Source organism: Ovis canadensis, chromosome 24, assembly GCF_042477335.2.
Source record: "Ovis canadensis isolate MfBH-ARS-UI-01 breed Bighorn chromosome 24, ARS-UI_OviCan_v2, whole genome shotgun sequence".
NCBI classification, from domain to species: domain Eukaryota; kingdom Metazoa; phylum Chordata; class Mammalia; order Artiodactyla; family Bovidae; genus Ovis; species Ovis canadensis.
Window position 1 is genome coordinate 51760812 of NC_091268.1, and position 22298 is coordinate 51783109.

At 42.4% G+C, this 22298-nt stretch overlaps 1 protein-coding gene and 1 pseudogene across 1 annotated transcript in view; one reads left to right on the forward strand and one right to left on the reverse strand.

Annotated features, from left to right (window-relative positions):
- The window catches only part of LOC138429537 (cytochrome P450 3A28), a 32872-nt gene extending 12869 nt beyond the window's left edge, over positions 1–20003 (reverse strand). Inside the window, exons 1-7 of the mRNA XM_069571179.1 lie at positions 19662–20003; positions 14891–14984; positions 13015–13067; positions 10665–10764; positions 7271–7384; positions 6920–7008; positions 5468–5616 (exon numbers count right to left, since the gene is read on the reverse strand). Coding sequence (XP_069427280.1) covers positions 5468–5616; positions 6920–7008; positions 7271–7384; positions 10665–10764; positions 13015–13067; positions 14891–14984; positions 19662–19732 — 670 coding nt within the window. The 5' untranslated portion in view covers positions 19733–20003. The remainder of the gene's footprint in view (positions 1–5467; positions 5617–6919; positions 7009–7270; positions 7385–10664; positions 10765–13014; positions 13068–14890; positions 14985–19661) is intronic.
- On the forward strand, positions 15552–15651 carry LOC138429819 (small nucleolar RNA SNORA70; annotated as a pseudogene).
- Positions 20004–22298: the final 2295 nt, after the last annotated feature.

Consider the following 22298-nt stretch of genomic DNA (forward strand, 5'->3'; position numbering starts at 1 on the left):
ACAGATTCTCAGAAAGACACAAACTGCAGAAAGTGATCCAAAAAGAAACAGACAATCTGATATATCTATTAAAATGGACAAAGTTTGAGTTAGTTATCAAGAAACAGCCCACAGCTTGGTGAAGAAAAGCTCAGGTAGAGGTGGTTTCAATGGTGAATACTACCAAATATTTAAAGGATTATTAGCCCCATTTTTAAACAAACTCTTCCAAAAAATAGAAGACATTGGAGCACTTCCAAAGTGTATGAGTTTGATACTAAAACCAGACAAAAACAGCCCAAGAATGTACAGACCAAAATACCTTATCCCATGGAGGCACAAATCCTCAACAAAATACTAGCGAATTGAATCTAGCAACACATAGGAAGTGATACACACCATGACCAAGCGGGGTTCATCCCAGGAATGCCAAGTTGTATGATAAACCATACCAAAGAAATTAAGAAACAATGCAGTCACCTAACAGATGCATAAAAAGCATGTGACCAACCTAACACTCTCTTGTGATAAAAACACTCAACAAACCGGAACAGAAGGGAATTTCCTCAACTTGAAAGTCGTCTACGAAAAACTAAGCTAACACCATGCTTAATAGTGAATGACCGAAACGTTCATCAGCTGATGAATGCGCAAACAAAATGCAGAATGTCCATATAATGAAATACTATTTGGCGTACAAAGAAATGAAGCACGGATACGTGCTACAATTTTAGATTACTCATGATAGGTGAAAGAAGTCAGCCACAAAAGACCACATATTGTATGATTCCATCATATCTAGTGTCTAAAATAAGCAAATTTGAAGTGACAGAACATAGATTGAGAAAGTGAAAGTCGCTCAGTTGTGTCCGACTCTTTGCAACCCCATGGACTGTCCATGGAATTCTCCAAGCCATATTACTGGAGGAGGTAGCCGTTCCCTTCTCCAGAGGATCTTCCCAACCCAGGGATTGAAGCCAGGTCTCCCTCATTGCAGGCGGATTCTTTACCAGCTGAGCCACCAGGGAAGCCCAAGGGAGTGCTTAAAGCTAAGCGGGGGTGGAAGGTGATAGGTACAGGGCTTGAGAGCTGACAAAAATTGACAGTAGTGATGGTTGTACATATATCTCTGAGAGTACTAAAAACCTTTCTTTTTCAATTGTATTATAGTTGAGATACAGCACTGTATTAATTTGGGCACAGCGTAATGACTAATAACTTAACATACATGTATTTTAAAATTACCCCATAAGTTTGCTTAATATTCCTCACCTGATATAGTTACAAGTTTTTATTCCCCTTGTGATGAGAACCTTTAGGATCTACTTTCTTCAGTTCTGTCAGTTCAGTTCAGTAGCTCAGTCGTGTTCGACTCTGCGACCCCATGAATCACAGCACGCCAGGCCTCCCTGTCCATCATCAACTTCCGGAGTTCACTCAGACTCACGTCCATCGAGTCCGTGATGCCATCCAGCCATCTCATCCTCTGTCATCCCCTTCCCCTCCTGCCCCCAATCCCTCCCAGCATCAGAATCTCTTCCAATGAGTCAACTCTTTGCATGAGGTGGCCAAAGTACTGGAGTTTCAGCTTTAGCATCATTCCTTCCAAAGAAATCCCAGGGCTGATCTCCTTCAGAATGGACTGGTTGGATCTCCTTGCAGTCCAAGGGACTCTCAAGAGTCTTCTCCAACACCACAGTTCAAAAGCATCAATACTTCGGCGCTCAGCCTTCTTCACAGTCCAACTCTCACATCCATACATGACCACTGGAAAAATCATAGCCTTGACTAGACCGACCTTTGTTGGCAAAGTAATGTCTCTGCTTTAGAATATGCTATCTATGTTGGTCATAACTTTTCTTCCAAGGAGTAAGCGTCTTTTAATTTCATGGCTGCAGTCACCATCTGCAGTGATTTTGGAGCCCCCAAAAATACAGTCTGACACTGTTTCCACTGTTTCCCCATCTATTTCCCATGAAGTGATGGGACCAGATGCCATGCTCTTTGTTTTCTGAATGTTGAGCTTTAAGCCAACTTTTTCACTCTCCGCTTTCACTTTCATCAAGAGGCTTTTTAGTTCCTCTTCACTTTCTGCCATAAAGGTGGTGTCATCTGCATATCTGAGGTTATTGATATTTTTCCTGGCAATCTTGATTCCAGCTTGTGCTTCTTCCAGCCCAGGGTTTCTCATGATGTACTCTGCATATAAGTTAAATAAGCAGGGTGACAATATACAATCCTAATGTATGCCTTTTCCTATTTGGAACCAGTCTGTTATTCCATGTCCAGTTCTAACTGTTGCTTCCTGACCTGCATATAGGTTTCTCAAGAGGCAGGTCAGGTAGTCTGGTATTCCCATCTCTTTCAGAATTTTCCACAGTTTATTGTGATCCACACAGTCAAAGGCTTTGGCATAGTCAATAAAGCAGAAATAGATGTTTTTCTGGAACTCTCTTGCTTTTTCCATGATCCAGTGGATATTGGCAATTTGATCTCTGGTTCCTCTGCCTTTTCTAAAACCAGCTTGAACATCTGGAAGCTCATGGTTCACGTATTGCTGAAGGCTGGCTTGGAGAATTTTGAGCATTACTTTACTAGCATGTGGGATGAGTGCAATTGTGCGGTAGTTTGAACTTTCTTTGGCATTGCCTTTCTTTGGGATTGGAATGAAAACTGACCTTTTCCAGTCCTGTGGCCACTGCTGAGTTTTCCAAATTTGCTGGCAAATTGAGTGCATTACTTTCACAGCATCATCTTTCAGGATTTGAAATAGCTCATCACCTCCACTAGCTTTGTTCGTAGTGATGCTTTCTAAGGCCCACTTGACTTCACATTCCAAGATGTCTGGCTCTAGGTGAGTGATCATACCATCGTGATTATCTTGGTCTTGAAGATCTTTTTTGTACAGTTCTTCTGTGTATTCTTGCCACCTTTTCTTAATATCTTCTGCTTCTGCTAGGTCCATATCATTTCTGTCCTTTCTTGAGCCCATCTTTGCATGAAATGTTCCCTTGGTATCTCTAATTTTCTTGAAGAGATCTCTAGTCTTTCCCATTCTTTTGGTTTCCTCTATTTCTTTGCATTGATCACTGAGGAAGGCTTTCTTATCTCTTGCTATTCTTTGGAACTCTGCATTCAGATGCTTATATCTTTCCTTTTCTCCTTTGCTTTTCACTTCTCTTCTTTTCACAGCTCTTTGTAAGGCCTCCCCAGACAGCCATTTTGCCTCTTTGCATTTCTTTTCCATGGGGATGGTCTTGATCCCTGTCTCCTGTACAATGTCACGAACCTCCGTCCATAGTTCATCAGGCACTCTATCTATCAGATCTAGTCCCTTAAACTTATTTCTCACTTCTGCAGTATAATCATAAGGGATTTGATTTAGGTCATACCTGAATGGTCTAGTGGTTTTCCCCACTTTCTTCAATTTAAGTCTGAATTTGGCAATAAGGAGTTCATGATCTGAGCCACAGTCAGCCCCTGGTCTTGTTTTTGTTGACTGTATAGAGCTTCTCCATCTTTGGCTGCAAAGAATATAATCAATCTGATTTCGGTGTTGACCATCTGGTGATGTCCATATGTAGAGTCTTCTCTTGTGTTCTTGGGAGAGAGTGTTTGCTATGACCAGTGCATTTTCTTGGCAGAACTCTATTAGTCTTTGCCCTGCTTCGTTCTGTATTCCAAGGCCAAATTTGCCTGTTAATCCAGGTGTTTCTTGACTTCCTACTTTTGCATCCCAGTCTCCTATAATGAAAAGGACATCTTTTTTGGGTGTTATTTCTAAAAGGTCTTGTAGGTTTTCATAGAACCGTTCAACTTCAGCTTCTTCAGCGTTACTGGTTGGGGCATAGACTTGGATAACTGTGAAATTGAACGGTTTGTCCTAGAAATGAACAGAGATCATTCTGTCATTTTTGAGATTACATCCAAGTACTGCATTTCGGATTCTTTTGTTGACCATGATGGCTACTCCTTTTCTTCTAAGGGATTCCTGTCCACAGTAGTAGATGCAATGGTCATCTGAGTTAAATTCACCCATTCCAGTCCATTTTAGTTTGCTGATTCCTAGAATGTCAACGCTCACTCTTGCCATCTCTTGTTTGACCACTTCCAATTTGCCTTGATTCATGGACCTGACATTCCAGGTTCCTATGCGATATTGCTCTTTACAGCATTGGACCTTGCTTCTATCACCAGTCACATCCACAACTGGGTATTGTTTTTACTTTGGCTCCATCCCTTCATTCTTTAGTAAATCACAAATATAGTAAATCACAGTAGTGTTAAGTATACTTACATTGTACATTACACTGGCAATACTTTTATGCTGTTGCTGAAAAATTGCCTCTTTTGAATACCTTTATTCAATTTCCCACCAATCCAAGCCACTCCTCTCCTAAAAACAATCTGATCTTGCTTTTATATGAGTTTGGTTTTCTTCTTCTTGTTTTTTAGTTTTGGATATTTAAAATTAATTTATTTTTAAAAATTTTGGTTGACTGTGTTTTTGCTGCGGCCTGTGGGCTCAGTTTTCTCTGTGGCATGTGGGATCTTAGTTCCGCAACCAGTGATTGAACTCATTACCTGAATTGGAAGCAGATTCTTCACCACTGGACTACCAGGGAAGACCTAGGTTTTTGTCTTTTTAAAAAAAATTTAATTCTATATAAGCATTCACCTTTTTCTGTTTGACTTATTTCACATAACATAATACCCTCAAGGTCCTTCCACCTTGTTGCAAATGGCAGGATTTTCTTCCTCTCCTGGTTGAATAATATTCAGTTCTGTGAATACACACACACACACATAGATATAATAGTCAATGTATATACTGAATGTTGTTTATAACTTCCATGTCCATTTCATTTGTTGATGTAAAGGTAAGATGTAAAAATGAATGAATTATACATTTCACACTGGTATATTATGTGGTATGTGAATTGCATGTCACGTATGGATGTGAGAGTTGGACTGTGAAGAAGGTTGAGAGCCGAAGAATTGATGCTTTTGAACTGTGGTGTTGGAGAAGACTCTTGAGAGTCCCTTGGACTGCAAGGAGATCCAACCAGTCCATTCTGAAGGAGATCAGCCCTGGGATTTCTTTGGAAGGAATGATGCTAAAGCTGAAACTCCAGTACTTTGGCCACCTCGTGTGAAGAGTTGACTCATTGGAAGAGACTCTGATGCTGGGAGGGGTTGGGGGCAGGAGGAGAAGGGACGACAGAGGATGAGATGGCTGGATGGCATCACGGACTCGATGGACGTGAGTCTGAGTGAACTCTGGGAGTTGGTGATGGACAGGGAGGCCTGGCGTGCTGCGATTCATGGAGTTGCAAAGAGCAGCACATGACTGAGTGACTGAACTGAACTGATACCTATTATTTAAAAAAAGAAAGGTGAAGGAAGGATTGAAAGAAGGAAGGGAGGGAGGAAGGAAAGGAGGGATGAAAGAAGGAATAAAGAATAAGAAATAAAGTAGTTCACATACTTATTGAAAGAATGAATGGATCGAAGGGTCTAAATTTTAAGAGGTTCTTGCTGTATTCCACAAAGGGATCGTGTGGGTTGTTGAGGGAATCAATATTCACTCCAAATGCTGTGCCAGTGATCACATCCATGCTGTAGGCCCCAAACATGCTGAGTGGAGAGAGAGACATGTTCAGGTAAAGTCAACACCTCTTTATCCTTGTCCAACATGTGCAACAAGAAACGCATGTAAAATCCGATGCCCAGGCAGACAGAAAAAGAGCCACACTCTCTCAGAACCACCTGCTGGATCATAGAAGAGTCTCTGCTACTATCACTCACTCCTGAGGTGTGTATGACATGTGAGTGGTGCAGCTGGCCCTCCGTTAGGGAGTTGGGGACACTAAGGCAACCTAGACCCCCAGCCGCTGAATTCGGGGATCTTGTCATAGAGGGACAAACACACACAATCAGACTGTAAGTACAGTAATGTGTTTTGACTATGGACAATAATGAGTGTGTAAGGACTGTGTTTGAGTAAGACAAAGTGTGGAATAATCAACTTTTCCTGGGGAGTCAAGAGAGGGGACATTGACCTCGGTCTTGCTTCACCATAAAATCTGTACTCAGGGCTGATTTCCCTTTAGTGCATTACGTAACAGCAGTGCCCTGAGTTGCCAGGAACATCATCCCTCCTTGTCTTACACTCCTGGCTAAGGCTCCTGAAAGACCTGTCTTCCTCAACCCCAGTGGTCTGTGGTTGCCCTGAGGGAAGAATCATTTCTGTGAACTATAAGAACTAAAAATGTTCTGAGTTTAACAAAAATCCTTCCAAACTGATTTAGGAAATCCCACGGCTAAGTGAGCATATGTCCTCAGCTTCCCTGGGACAGTCTTCCTTTCTATCTGTTATTATAGTATAGTTTTTTTTTTTTTTAAATCTCAGTTTAGACAACAAAAACTATGGTTACCCCACCCATAGCCTGTACAGGGCCTTCTCTCTTTTGAGGATGAAAGAAGAACAAATAGTGATTAAGAATTAATATTTAGTATTTTCTGTAGGAAAAGTGTGAAGAGATTTAAGTTGTTTCAAGTTCAATACTGTAAATTTACTGCCCAATGCACTACCTGCCAATATATGCCAAGAGCCTTCCTCTGCCACACCCTCTACACTCAATACTTTGGGATGATAATGTTCTCCTTTCAAAACTGTTTATTTTAGTCTTCTGGAATATCCATAAAGTCATAGTTAAGAAGGTAAGCCCTTTATGGCACACAAAAGACACTTTCTCTCCTGGCTGCCCAGCTTTCTTTGATGAAACACCATTCGTTCTGGAGTGGCCCATTAGATTTGTAACACGACCTACTTGTGTCTGTTCACTAGATTGACACAGCAGGTGGAATTTGACTCCACGGTAGGCAGCGAGAAGTTCTCAGTGGAGCTCAGAGGACCAGTAGCCTCAGCCCTACTTACTCTTTCATGTTGACAGGATTGCCTTTCTCTGCTTCCTTCCTCAGGTTCCTCGCCAACACATCTGCATACTGGCCAATGATGGGGAGCATCTAGACATGAAATATATCATCACATAAAGTCAAATGTGGAGACTCAAGTCCTAGGAGGACCTGGCTTTCCTAAGCATGGAGTAGTAACTGACATTTTATAAAAATCTTAAAAATGTCTCTCTAGGATGTAAAGATGAAAGACCAACGTTAGAAAACTCAAACTCAGCAGACTCCTCTTTGAAAAGAGACTATGACCTCACTTTCTACCTGTCCCAAGAGTCATTCTGTAAGTTTCTAGTTGAAAGTCCTCTTCTTTTCTTACCTCCTTGAGCTTTCCGCTGGTGAAGGCTGGAGACAGCAACGTCCGTATTCTCTTCCATTGTTCATCCCAAGCCAGAGAGATGGCATTTTTCATGATTCCCATTGGACCAAAAATCTAGAGTCAAAAGCAAAACATATTTACCCTGTATAAGTTTTAGAAGTCTCGGCAGTTGTGGAAGATTTCTTAAATAAGGACCAATTATTCAACTAATATTTAGTGACTGTCTACTTAGTAGCAGATCCTATGCTAGATGCTTAATAAATATTTATCCCAAATATCTAGGTTTCTGTGTGTGGAGGAGAGACATCCAGCCACTTGATGTGGTTTCCAAATTTCATATTTCAGTATCCTATTAAGTGCAAATGACCCATGTGGTATAGAAAGGGTTTTTCCAAGGGAATAGGCAGGGATAAGACCTAGTTCATCCTCCTGGTCTGTGCAGAATACAAGGGAACTAACTAGTGACAGAGAGCTGATAGCTTTGACAAACATATGTTGTCTCAGACCAGTTCTTTCTTTACATGTCTACAGCATGTGGATTCAAAACATTTCTTGATATGAGACTTTTTAAAAATAAAAATAGAATACATCAAAAATAAGGAGTCTATTTGCTATTCTGAAGAAATGTTACAATTGTACGAAAATACTTTTTTCTTCTGTTTCCCCCCCAGGACTAGAAGGAACCTAAAGGAAAGATATAATTCTGTTTCTCAGCTTGGGACAGACTTATCAAGCCAAATTGCTTGAGACATTTTTCCATATTCCAAATATTCTGCTTTAAAATTGAAACCTCCAACACCCATTCATGATAGAAATTCACAAACTAGGTAGGTAGACAAGAAAACTTACACAACATGATAAAAAGCATCTACAAAAAAAAATCTTATAGCTAAAAGCACATGAATGATGAAATCTGGAGTGATGTCACCGAGATGGCAGAGGAGACTCCAGTTTCTCTCACCCCACAAATAACAATTAGTGCTAAATAAATGAAAACAGGTCTAAGAGACCTCAGGAGTCCAGAAGCTTCAACAACATAGCAGTGAGAAAAACCTGAGAATAACCCACAGACAGGTAAAGAAAATAGCTTCATTTTGCCTGCATCATCCTGTCCCCCAGGCCAGACTGCTCAGAGCCAAGAGGAACCGCACCATCCCCCCACCCCCAGCCTGAAACAGTTCTCCTTACTGGAAAGAGGACAGCAGGATGAGTTATTAGATTCCCTAGCCTTTCAGAACACTGCACAAATGACCTGCTTTGGATTCACCGCACCCAGAGACTAGCAAAGCTGAGACATCCAGAGACAACTAGGAGCAAAGAAAGAAGGGTAAGGGCTGTCAGTGTCAACCACACAGCAGGAGTGACTGGGGTTCTCTGTATCCTGCTCTGCAAAAAACCCCAGAACCTTTACTATGAGGAAACCAACTGCCAGCACAGTCACTGAAGACCCCTGAAAATTTTGCTGCTGATCATACCCCAAGGTTCTACATTAGCAGACTCCAATTGCCTGAGTCCTGTCTTTTCCCTCCGCCCCCAACAGAGCTGCTCCAGCCAGTGACGTCCTGAGATCCAGGACCCACAGTAACACGTGAGTAGCTGCTCAGGCGCCTGGAGCCAGTCTTGACTCCTGTCACTGGCGGGCAATGCCACACGTGCGTGTAGCTCGTCCCTGCAGCTACATGAGTGCACACTGACAGCGCAGCACTCAAAGCTGCTTCTGTACCCACACTTGACCCAGTCCCAGCCACTGACCCCAGTCCTCATGTTGGGCATGTGCCTGTAGTCAGCTCACACAGAGGAGCATGCCCCCCAATTCTGGCTACCACTCTGCTGGCCCTGGTCCCTTAACAGTGGGCTTGGGTGTGCTGCTGAAGACCTCAACATCCCTAGAACCACCTCGGACTCTCCACAGTTATTGGTGTCAAATATCATGTAGCTGGTGGTGTTCTGGACCCAGGTGCCAAAGCCAATCATTTCCCCTTGGAACTGGACCCACCACGCCCCACCCCCCACCTTGGCACCCAATGCCACTAGACTGATGGCTTCAGCACAGTGTGTGTCCCATCACAAGAAAAGGTCTTCCTTATCAAACTTGGTTGATTAAGCCTAGAAAGAGTAACTGCTTCTCCAAAGACATAGACACCATTGAAAGATAAGCGATCACCAAGAATCAAGGAAACACGAAATGACCAAAGAGAGATAATAACTGTCCAGTAAGTCATCCCAAAGAAGTGAACATCTGCGAACTGCCTGAAAAGGAATTCAAAATAATTGTTCTAAAGAAATTCAGAGCCACAGGAAACACAACATGTGTGCTACGCGTGCTAAGTCACTTCGGTCGTGTCTGACTCTTTGAGACCCTATAGGCGGTAGCCTGCCAGGCTCCTCTGTTCATGGGATTCTCTAGGCAAGAATACTGGAGTGGGTTTCCAGGCTCTCTTCCAGAGGATCTTCCCAAACCAGGGATTGCACCCTTGCCTCTTATGTATTCTGCATTGGCAGGTAGGTTCTTCATCACTAGCGCCACCTGGGCCCAAAGGATAACAATATACTCAAATTTTCCAAGTACAAAAATGAAATGAGATGTTCACCAAAGAGATATTAAATTTGAAGTGTAGAAAATATGAAACTTTATAATACAATGATAAATGAACTAAAAAATGCAACAGCTACAATAGCAGACTCAAAGAGAAAAACAGAATAAATAAATAAAGGAATAAATTGACCTCATGAAAATAAAATTTTTGCTCTTCTAAGACCCTGATAAGAGGAAAAGACAAGCCACTCACTGTGGCTATAAGTGAATAGTTAAACAGGGAACCTTGGGATTCTCAAGTGGCACAGTAGTAAAGAATCTGCCTGAGAATGCAGGAGACACAAGAGACGAGGGTTCAGTCACTGGGTCAGGAAGAACCCCTGCAGGAGGAAAGGACAACTCACTACAGTACTTTTGCCAGGAAGATTCTATTCCACGGCCTACAGCCCATGGGGTCACAAAGAGTCAGACAGAACTGAGCATACACATACACACAGAGGGAGCGTATGGGGATGGAAGGTTTCTGTACATTTACTGTGGTGGTGGTTACACAAATCTACCTCTATGATAAACTTCCATAGAGCAACACACACACAGACACCTTCCCTCACATCAAATGAATCCACATAAAACTGATGAAATCTGCATAGGCACTGTGGATAGTATCAGCGTCGACTTCTGGCTCTGATGTACTCTAATTATGCAAGTACTAACCACTGGGGGAAACGGGATGAAGGGAATAGGACACAGTGCCTTCCTGTATTTCTTCTCTCGACAGCATCTTGTAGACTTAAAATTATTACAGAATAAGCATTTAATAAGCAAACAAAATTTAAAGCTAAAGAAATGGATGCTTACCCTCCGGTTTGTGAAGACAGAATAACATTCTTTCACTAGTACTGTTTTGATTATATCTGGATCTGTGATAACCAACATAGGTTGTCGACCTTCATAAAACCTGTGCAAGGAAAGGAGATCTAATTAAATTTACTGATACAGATTCCCCAGCTGGAGCCACACTGTAAGTCCAGACTATCATTCTGATATTATTATAGATAATCCTTACTTCTAGAAATTGTCGTTAGAAATAATATTAGAACATTTGTTTGGTCTAAGTGTTATGTACGTGGGTATTTCCTACACTAGTCTCACTTTTCTAAGTTTAAAATATTTCAGTATTAGTGAGGAAGTTAGCTTAGTAAATAAGCCAAGAAAACTGTTTAAGAATGAAAAAACAATTAATTAGGGAGAGCCTACCCTTTAATTTTTGAAGATATATCAAAAGCATGAAAAAGGCATATGAAACTTGTAGACACATTGATCCTAACTATGTGACAATCATCTGCAAACAGATTTGGACTGCTCCACAAGTGATAATAGGATTGTAAAAGATTTTTCTATTCTCTAAAATTTGCTTACTTTATAGTTTACTTTAAAGGAAATTATTAATTTTTAATTAATTTTAAAAAAGAAAAAATTTTCTTTCCATTACTTTTATTTGTTCTTCTGCATGGGTCTCATGGGCCTCAGGCTCCATGTAGCTGATATGTATCAGCAGCTCGGCAGGCCCACGTTTGACCCACCTACCACACAAAGCTGAGTCCTCAGATATGACACGTCCCAATTTGGCCTGATCCCCTGACTGTCAGGATGCCTGTTCATGGGAATGGGCCACTGGCATGAGGTTTACTCTGAGTTATTTACACTATCTTCTGGCAATTTCCTTCCACTGTCAATCATTTGCAATGGCTAGAACAAATTGGAACATTTTCTACAAGTCTCCTAGTCCTCCCTTGACTTCACAGATGAATTTCAAATGGTTTTGTGATCAGATGTAAAAATCGCTGAGAACCACTGCACTTTTTTCTGCCCATTTCCAAAAACCATTCTAAAACCCAGAGGGTCTAAGTGGGTGTCAAGAGCATTTAGTGCTCAAGCAGTGACAGAAGGGATTGAGGAGGCACTTAATCTGCTCTTCCACCTAACTGACCCTATTACTTGGATGATTCCCTTCTTCCCATCATGCTTTTTAAACAACACCTGGGTGGAGAAGGGCTAGTGTTTTGGGTGACCCTTTATATTCATGACGTCACTCCAGCCTTAGTATTTCCTTCACTACCAGTTAGAGTTTAGATTCCTGGGCCTCACCCCAGGTCGTATTGATTTGCTGTACTGATGAGGGGGCTCAAAATCTGTATTTATAACAAGCTCTCCCAGGTGGTCCTCATTTAAATCCAAGCATGAGAAAATTTTTCTAAGGAGAGATCTGGGATCTATCATGAAAAAGTGACTCCACCCAGAGCTCACAAGCGGTAAAGGCTGAAGGGGCAGCTGGAGCTGGGCCAGTGGTGGCCCAGTGCTATATATGCTTCTCATTCAACCACATTACCGTTCGGCATCATGGCAACTCAGTAGGGCCCTATGGTTTCTGAGGACCCGATCAGAGAAGATGAAGAGGTCCAGAGAGGGAGGGCCTTCTTCAACTTGCTTTTGGCAAAGAAGCACCAATGACACCTCTCCTGCTGCTCCCACCAAACCTCCAACAGATCCTAAAGTACATCAGCCCATGTGACCCACTCTGGCTTAGATATACCCCACATCTCTTCAAAGTCAGAGAAAAATGCTAGATAAAACAATAACTGCAATGCTATTGGAACGTCTTGGCTGAAAATTAAAAACGAAACAAAAAATACCCTCCATACTCGTACAGAAAACAAAAAGATGAGAAGAGATGGTATCCCATTCTTATTACCTGTAACCTCCAGCTCTTTCCCCAAGAGAACATATTAGATCCAAAATTAAAAAAAAAAAGATTTTGTCTTTCAATTTAAAGTGAATCCTATGGAAAAGGGTTATAAAATGCATTTATGGCATATATTAGAATGTTCTGGAATAATGCATATTATGCAATTAAAGGTAACATTAGAAAGGAAAATATAAAAGGGGAGAAGAGTGAGATACTGGACAGAAAGTGATGCTAGGAGTCTCTGGGCCTCAAAGTCTGGAGAAAAGCGATGACCTGTGATTCTGCAGACCAGATTCAGCCTATGGGCCTGGTGACATCTGGGATCCCTGGTAGAACAAACCTCCAAAAGCTTTAAAATAAATGAATTCATCCCAAGAGGCTCTGGACTGAGCCTGTCCTCCACACCACAGGGGGTGCCTCATTATAACAAGTTTATTCAATGGAAGCTTCCAGAAAACTCACCCCCACATTTTCCCATACTTTTTAAAACACTGATTGTCAAACTCTGGAATACCCTGCAAAAAGAAACAAAATTTGATTATTAATCTAAATGCATTGAAACCTACCTCTTTGGGGATAAAAATGTTTGAAACATTTAATCAGGCTTATTATTTTCTTGGGTAGTTGGAGGGAAGTTCTTATTCAGAGACGTCTCAGAGGAAATAGAGTGGATATTGGAAATAGAAATAAAAATGACTCCTGCATCTTCTCTAACTACTATAGATACTAATTGCTTAACTTGCCTGTGAATACTAAGTACTTCCTTGTCTTTGGTGAGAAAACTGAAGCTGAGGGAAAGTTAGAGTGGCCTGTACATACTTGCATCTCCTAGTTAAGCATACTTTTCATTTATCTCATGAGACCTCTCTAGAGTTTTAGCAGAATTACAAGTTAAAGACACCAGTAACCTTTTTCATCCAGCACATTTAAATAACTCTAAGGCATGTGTGTTGAGTGAGAAAATAAGTGAATGAATGAACAGATGACAAGTGGACTCACCTTCTAGCTTTCCAGCTAACACAGAAAAGATGGGGAGAGGTCACAATTACAAAAATGACAACACCAACTAAACAACCTGCCCTGAATTGTCCCTTCTGCAACTAAAAAAAAAAGTCACCTTCCTGTCATTAAGTTTCTGCTATGATGTTTGATGGTTTAACTATGGTAATGAAGGTCTCAGAAACATTGGGCATGGAGTACATCTACTAAGGAGTCATTGGGAAAGATAGAAAATAAATTATTGCTTTTTTAGAAGGAGACAAGTTCAAGAGTTCTTAGGCAGTAATGTGATAATGAAGGCCTCTGTTTGGAGAATCAGTATCTGAGAAACAAGCCTCTTGTCTGCAGGAAAGGAAATCTGAGGCAGAGAACAGCCTGCAACAGAGCTCTGCCCCTGGACATCTGTACATAGCTCACGACCTTCAGTTAATATCAAGGCTCAGTTAGAATTCACAATCCATGTACTACCTAGTATATTCCATTGAGTTAAACTAAATTTCAATAATTTTGTCAAGTCATATACTTTCTAGTGATTTTGTTCATGTGATTCTGTCTTTTTTTTTTAAACTCCATAATATATTTAGTGGTTAAATATCTGAAGTAACTAGACAACCACCATCTTGTCTATGTTAAACCTACTCATGGTTCAGATATATCCCCAAAGTGCTTCCTCTGGATACACAGAGGTAAAGCAAAAAGCTCTTGTTACATTCCTCGAAATGCAGATGACATCAGGGCGAGCAAAAGTTGGGGAGAGCCAGGGAGGTAACAGCAGGAACTACCGGATAATTCAAGTATGTGAAAATTACCTGATCATGAATTTTTTTTTTTAACCATCAGAGCCACCAGAGAAGCCCCATTGAATACACAGGCTGCCTGAAAAACTGAAGTTACCAAACAGTCGAGGAGGAAGAAAAAAATGCAACCAAGAGCTTCTGCGACCATTAGGAAAGTTCTGACTCGAGTGTGTGCAGCTTAATGAGTCATGCCTGGGCACCTTGTTCAAGCCTCCCTCCTAATACAGTGAAGCCTGTGTCTTAATGGGAAACCTCACCTGGCAGGATGCAAACTCTTCGCAGTCCGCACAAGATGGAACACAGTCCTCTGGTGAATCAGCTGAAAAACCTGTCTATCCGACTGAGACAAAATCTGAGGATCCTGACAGCTAAGAAGAGAGGTGTGTGGTACACTTGGCCATGTGATAGGTGGGGCACATGATATCACTTCTTGAAAGTATAAAGTCTCAGAACTTCCTTCTGAGGAGGGACAGTGTTACCATGAAACTCAGCTGAGGTCTGCAACCACAAGAATCAAAAGAGGGAGTTTAAACGACACATACCTTGCGGTAGGCCAGAATACTTCCAAAATAGGGCACAGGTCTTGGCCCAGGAATCCCCAGCTTCTTAAAAAGTCCATATGAATAAGTCCCATATCTATAAAGGGAAAGAGGAAGCCAGATCACAGGAATTGTGAAATAAGTCCTGGAGCTGGTCAGTCACTGACTGAGAACTGGAATCGAAAAACTAGGGAGGTAACATGTAGGTGATAATAATATCAGCAACTTCAAAAGTGATATTACTTTCACTCATCTTATCCTTGCCCACCACGACTATATAACCCATAAAAGGTAATGGCGATTAGCTAAAAGCAGCTGAAGTCTTCATGGTTCTAATCCTAGAGTGATTACTTGATAAATGTTTCCAATTTCAGTGGTCCTGAGGGGTTCAGGCTGCTATTCACTCATATTTATTTAGTAACTTGACTTTTAGATGATTTGGAGATTCTCATTTTATGTAGAAAGCAGAAATTTATGCATTTCAATAATGAGATTTTGCTTAAATTCATCCACAGTATAACTCTTACTGCAAGCCCATTGTGACATTGTTCTTAACATCTGCGTGGAGATTTTTACTCTTTTCTTTCCCTCTGTGTCCTGACCACATTTTAGGACTTAATTCGTCTTAAATCTAATCAAGTCTTAGAGAATAATAGTGTTCTTATTTCTGTAAAATACGAACTGTGCCCCGTGGAATGGCTGTAAACAGCAGCTTCCTCAGTAGTGTACCAGCCTGGTTGCCCTAAGGGACCTTGGAGCCAGACTTTTCCAGTGGACATTTCATGACTGACATGCTGGCTTCAGTCTAAGCTCCAGACAGGTATGTATCATGTCTTTGGAAAGCCCAGGGCACAGTGGCCAGGGTCCACATTGGCTGAGTCATAGTGTCCATCCACACCAACCTGCAGAACAAGGAGCATGTGAGTGAGGCTCTCTGCAGGACCAAATTCAAGTTCACTGGTCACCAAGAGACCCATATCTCCAAGAGGCGGGCTTTTTCCTAAGTTAACTACAGATGAATCTGAAAATTTGGTGGCAGAAAAGCAGTTCATCCAGGGTGGCTGTGAGGTCAAACACATCCCTAACCCTGGCCGTCTGGATAAATGACAGGCCCTGCACTTATCAGAGCCTTGGTGCTGTCCTCTCCTTACTCATGTCCATCAATAAATCCTACTATCTTATTAAAAAGAAAAGGACAAACCTATCAAGACTTCCTTTGGCATCATGGAAATATAGGCAACTTTCAGTTACACTCAAGTCTCTCTTGTCAGGCAATTTGGTGGACATGCCCTACAGACCAGGGTGATTGACTTTCCCACCACTGAATAGAACTGTATAAGTGAAACAATGACTAAAGGATCCATTTCAGACCATTCTTACTCAAACGGTATCTGGTCCTCCAACCTGTGACACTCACCTGTAAACTTAGTGCAAGGCACATTCTTTTTTTGGGGGTTTTGTTTTGAGATGCTCAATCACAGATTACTTTGTTTACTCCTCTGTATATCAACTCTCAAAAAGCCATAAAGCCTGGTGCTTTCTATGACTGGTATACCTGAAACTCATCTTCCCGTGTCCTGTGTGGAATCTCACAACACGGGGTGTGGAATCTTGCAGGTCTTTCCAATCTGCTGTTTCTGAGAACTGGCAGAGTGGAGGAGAAGAGGGGTTGAGGGGAAAAGTTGCTGGAAATGGTTTTAATGCTCAAGTTTGCTAGGCCTCCCAGGCTAACTCTGTAGAGGCAAATTAGAAAGGTATGACGGAAAAGCGTGGTGTGTATAAATGGTCCAACATTCCCCTCCAAGCGCTTTTAGTGAAATGTGGGCCTTCCAAATTTCAGGTACTTTCCTGCAGTGAAGAAAAGAGGTATTGTGTAACACAGAATAAATAAACAGAAAATGTCCCAGAATGTTTAATTTCCTCTATGAAGTTTACCATTTAAGGTCTTACTAGTTCCAAATATTCTGTTCAAATCCACCAAATCTTATATGATAATGCGGTAATAAATGTGATAAAGGAAACCCCGAAACTGCCTGAAGGAGACTCTGCTTGAAGACGCAGCAGGTGCCCCTTGGCCAAGCCCAGCCGGATGTTTGGATCCGTCCTCCAGGGCAGGTGGGGCGGGTATGGACACTTACTCTCAAAATGGGGTTGACGAGCTCTTTCCACCCCAGTTCCTTCCTTTGCCATCACAACAAGAGCGAATCAATTTTCCTTCTGTACTTTCAATGTGTTACAAAAACTGTCAAATTTATGCTGATGTTAAAGCTCTCAGAGAGGGGAGGAATAGCTGAAAGAAATGAATATAATCTCAAGGTTTCTGCCAAGTCTCCTCTCCACTAGAGATTGCTCATTTGGGGGTAGGTGGTTCTGCATAGTGCAGGTTGAGGGAATTGAGTCTTGGCAGGGAGTGTCATGGGAAGGATGCCTGGGTCCAGCCCTGGTGGATCCAGGGTGATTCGAAGGTGGGCACGGAGTCGGCGTCCTTGGAAATAACTTACTTAATTACAGATAGAGAGGGATTCGAAAATTAGCAGAGAAAAAGAGGCTGAATAACTTGGTTCACATGGAATACCAATCACCACCTACATAGGCCATAGGCGTCTTTCCGTTCTCCCGAAGGAGAGGAGGCACTGAGGCCCCCCTGATCCGATCTTAGAAGCCCAGGCAAAATTAGCAGGCTTGGTGAGTACCCACATTCCAGATGGAAATTCAGCCAGAAGGGGAAAGAAAGAACGACATGGGGGAACCAGTCTTTCCGGAAACTGATCTGATTTCTTTATTTTTGGGTTTGCTTATATACCTTTTGTTACACATAGGGATGAATGCAGAGTCACGCAGGGGTCAGCAGTCCTGCCCTTTATCAAAATCAGGTGCTTCACATAAATGTATTAAAAAAAAGGTTTTAGGGGTTTTACATCATTTTATGGCCATGAGACCTGCTGACATTTTACGACCCTTTCTTTCTGATAACCAAAAAACTTATTTTTTCCAAGGGTGATTTTTCTTAAGCCAGGCACCACCCTCCAAATAAAGTTGCATTCCTATAGGGTGAGGGTGTAGTGAGTTACAATCAAGAAAGGAATTCATTTAACCCAAGGTTAACGTGATTAATCTTAAAGGTTAATACTTATTTCTCCTATATGCTAGCTATATTCATTATAAGGGCAGGGAATATGGAGATTTAGCAGCAAACATCAGCCCAACAAGTGAAAATCCTTTCCCCAATGTTCCCCTTAAGATCTATTTAGTCTTAAGATAGTGATAAAGTTACATTTTTACATAGCAAGGACACAGTGATTTATAACAAAGTACAGTGATCTATTACAAAAGAGAAAATTCATTAACTCAAAAAGTGTAGTATTGCTAACCTTAAAAACTACTATATTTCCTTTTCTATATTCCAAATACATTGATTAATATATTCCCAGGTGCCTAAGGATATGGAGGCCTGGCAGCAATCATTGACTCAACAATGAGAAAAGCCCTATGCTAATTAAGACTTTCAAAATACTCCAAACTCTCTGTGCTGTTTATGGTTGAGAGGTAGTAAACAATCATGTGTGTAGTGGCAGGAGTATGGATAATCCTGTCACACAAGCTAGTCTGTCAGCAGAGAGGTTTGACCTGAGACACCCTTGTCACACCCAGGGCAGGGAATTAGCAGCAATTATTGGCACAACAAATGAAAAACCCTTCACCAATATAATTCCTAACCAACCCACTATACTGACAATTTCCAACTTCCCAAAGGAATTTGCCTTTAGTAAGTCTAAAACATCTCGTGCCTCTCAGGTTGAGAGGCTGTAAACAATCACATGTGGCTGGAAGAACCTATATAGGCGGGCTAGATAACCTTCAGAGGAGTCCGTAAGCTGAGACACTCTTGTCATGCCCAGGAATTTTTATTGACTTGGAGCTGCAAGTTAACTCCTTCTCCGAGAGAAATGGTGATGGGGGAGAGACCCCCGTAAAGTCAGAGGTGTAGGTGAGAGCATAAAACAGACTCTGGTTTTGGGGTTAGATGCTCAGGAACAGGGGGTTTCCTGAGGCTTGATCACACCTTTGTGTATGCCAAGCCTCCTTCCTCATGACCTTTGCCATGGGGGGAGTTCTTCACGGTGGCCCCCGGCAGAAGGGCATATAAAAAGGGGAAGAGCTGATCTGAAGGGTGATCAGTCTCCAGCTCTGGGTGACCAGGTGCCTTGTGTAAATGACATCTGGGGAGGGAAGGAAGGGAGCAGGAACCCCTTGAGTGACAGGGGCCATTCCTTCAACACTTTGCAGCAGATACTGAACCCAGAAGGTGAAGATAAGGAGACAAATCCCAAGTTACTTTATGTCTCCAGGATCCCCAGAACTAGAGAAGGAGAGAGTATCCCACTGCACCGGGACTAGTTTCTTTAAATCTTCCCCTGGTGGATTCTTGTCGATTAGTCTGGGTCTATGAAAATTAGTAGTCTATCATCCCTGGGAACAAACAAAATCACTAAACTCTCTGTGTGAATGCTTAGTTGCTCTATTGTGGCTGAGTCTTTGTAGTTATAGAAAAGACTGTAACTGTAACTGCCAGGGCTGGGGGCTAGGGTTGGTTGCTTGCTCCTTCAACAGAACTGAGTTAAGATCCATAGTAACCCCATTGGTATCTGTAGCATCCATAGCTTAAGCTACTTCTGCTCCATAAACTAATCCTCAAAACACTAAAGGGAAAGTGGGACCTCATTACCATGCAAGTCCAAGGTTGCAGAGGAGATCAGACTTGACAGTTACTCACACATAGAGGAGCACCAGGCTGGTAGCCAGGAGAGCCCAGGTTTCCACGGAAAAGCTTGGGATCAGCTCCATGGCCCCTTTCCGCTGTGATTCCCTCCTCTGAGTTTCTTTTCAGCTCTGTGTGCTACTCTTCACTTGCTTCCTTTCACACTCTGTGATGATTCAATGCAGCAATGAAATGTTTATGTGCTGGGAAGTGGGTGGACCTGAAGCTTCAGCCAGTGAAGGAATACCTGGGCTCCACCTGCAGACCCCTTTCTGCCTTGATAGTTGAGAAAGCATTATGGACATTACACTTTGACCTCCCTTGTGTTCATGTTCTCTGGGAATTCAATAACAACTCAATCAGTGTTATCAGTAAGTTCAAAGGTTAGGAAAACTCAAATAAAACCATTAGCAATAAATATCCTCTAAACTCTCCTTATCTCTGTAACTGCCTGAACTTTAATACCTGAAATCATCCAAATCATCCAAACCAGTTAGGTCTATTTACCCAAATACCTTCCTCAACCTTGATACCCTCGTTTCCCTATGAGGCACCAACTCATCCTTCAAATTCCAGCTCAGAAAGAACATGGTTTTGAGACTCTGCTAACCAACCTCCTTAAACAAGAATAACCACTTCCTCTTCTGGGCCACTGTATCCCCTGCACACAATTCTATTATGGTTCTAACGTTCTCCAGAACCACTGTCGACTTACACATCTGTTCCCCTCAACGTATTGAGACCTTGGTTACAGCCTGAGTAAAGTGGTCATGGGTTCTTGGTTGGCAGCAGAGCGCTTTCTGCAGAGTGAAAGGTTGGCAGACTTGAGTTGGTGTAGTGAGAACCCTGAGCCTCTGTGTATCTGTTTCCCGTGGCTGTTTGGTGACCACACCATCTCCCAGGATCAGTAACCCAACAAGAGGAGCTGGCTGGCCTTGGCCAGCATCCTTGCACATCCAGGTGGATCCATCAGGATGCTGTCGACAAGAGGGTCCCAGAAGGAGAGGCAGGACATGGACCATGTGGTGATGGCTGCACCAATGGCATCGATTCAGGGTCTTCAGTGTACAGCAGTTACACAGATTCCTGACCAAAGAATGATCCCCTCTCTCTGGAAAGGCCACAAGTCCAAGATCAATGGGTATGAGGAGAGTGAAGTGGAGGAAGCCGCCAATGACCAAGTGGACCTCCAACCTCCTTATCCACCAGGGATGTGGCATATAGACGCACAGGAGTCCACAAAGATGACATGATGGTTTTCTACAGGGCAAAGGGGGTGGTCAGAGTAGTTACTTACCTTTCATTGATTAGACTGAAAATTATTAACGGGAAGCAAAGAGTTAGTAAGGAAGAGGGCTAGAGTAGAGGTCAGTGGCATCTGTGACCCCACCCATTCTAATGGGAGGAACAATAGGACTGGGGGTCTGAAATATACACTGGTCCATTGTCTTCACTCTGATCAAATCCTATATCTCTTTGGCCTGAGAAGCTCTGAATCATATGAAAAATAAAACTTCAAACGTTCTTAAAACTCAATAGAAACAAAGAACATTTCACCTGTGTTTGTACACTTCCTTCTCCCTTCATCTTTTCTCATTTTCAGTCCTTATGGAGAAAATGATATTCAACTCTCACTGATACTTTACATCCTTCTGGCCTGAAAGTCCCCAGGCTGCCCAACACTGGCCTGAGTAGGTGGATGTCTCACTGGTGAACTGCAGTAAGTCCCAACTCTGGCACCTGCCCTTTGGATTTCCATGGGACCTTGTCATGCAGCATGATGTTTCTACCATCATAGCTTATCAACTTTTGGTTCAGACTTTTTCCCGGAGGCCCCTGTTAAAATCCGTAGCTACCACTGGAAATACAATCAATACCTGAATATATCTATTCATTCATTCATTGATGCAAGGCTAATTTGTGAATGTCAGATGCAGGTATTGTGCTGGACTGTGGACCAGAAACCTTTATAGCCCCTTCCCTTGGGGGAAGCCTCCCAGAGGAGGAAGTGAGACACACAAGCAGCCTCACTATGGGGCATACCTTTGGAATCTCGGATAACGGAGCCCTACAGACAGGTAGCAAAGGAGAGAAGTGGATGCAAGCTTAGTACCAACAAAAGATAGACATGGGAAGCTGGAAGATGATCCCCAGGAAAGGTAGGGTCAAAAGTCCCAGGAATTCTGATACATTACTTCCTTCTTCTGGTGCCTTTTTTGGGCCTGTTAAGTAGGGTCAAGACTTAATTTCCAGTTTACACATGTAGAAACTGAGGCCTGGAGACTGCAAGTGGTTTCCACAAAACTTCCAAACAAAATATGTCGTAAAGACACTAATGTAGAGAAAGATTGGCAGGTCTACTGCTGCATGAAAATGCCAGTATTCAAGGTTTGCTGTTTCATGATGAGGGTCACCATGTGTAATAGTGAGACCGCAGCCTGCAACAGAAATTGGTTAAGGTTCTGGCTCCTACCTCCATGACTACCCCTGCCCAGGTGCTCCCCAATGGGTCTTGAGAACCAGGGACTCCATCTCATTGCAGCAGGGACAGGACAGGTGCAGGCCATGAGGATCCACCTCTCCATGCCCTCGACTGAGAGGTACACAAACATGGCACGTTGGGGTGTCAATTAAGTACTGACCACTTAACTG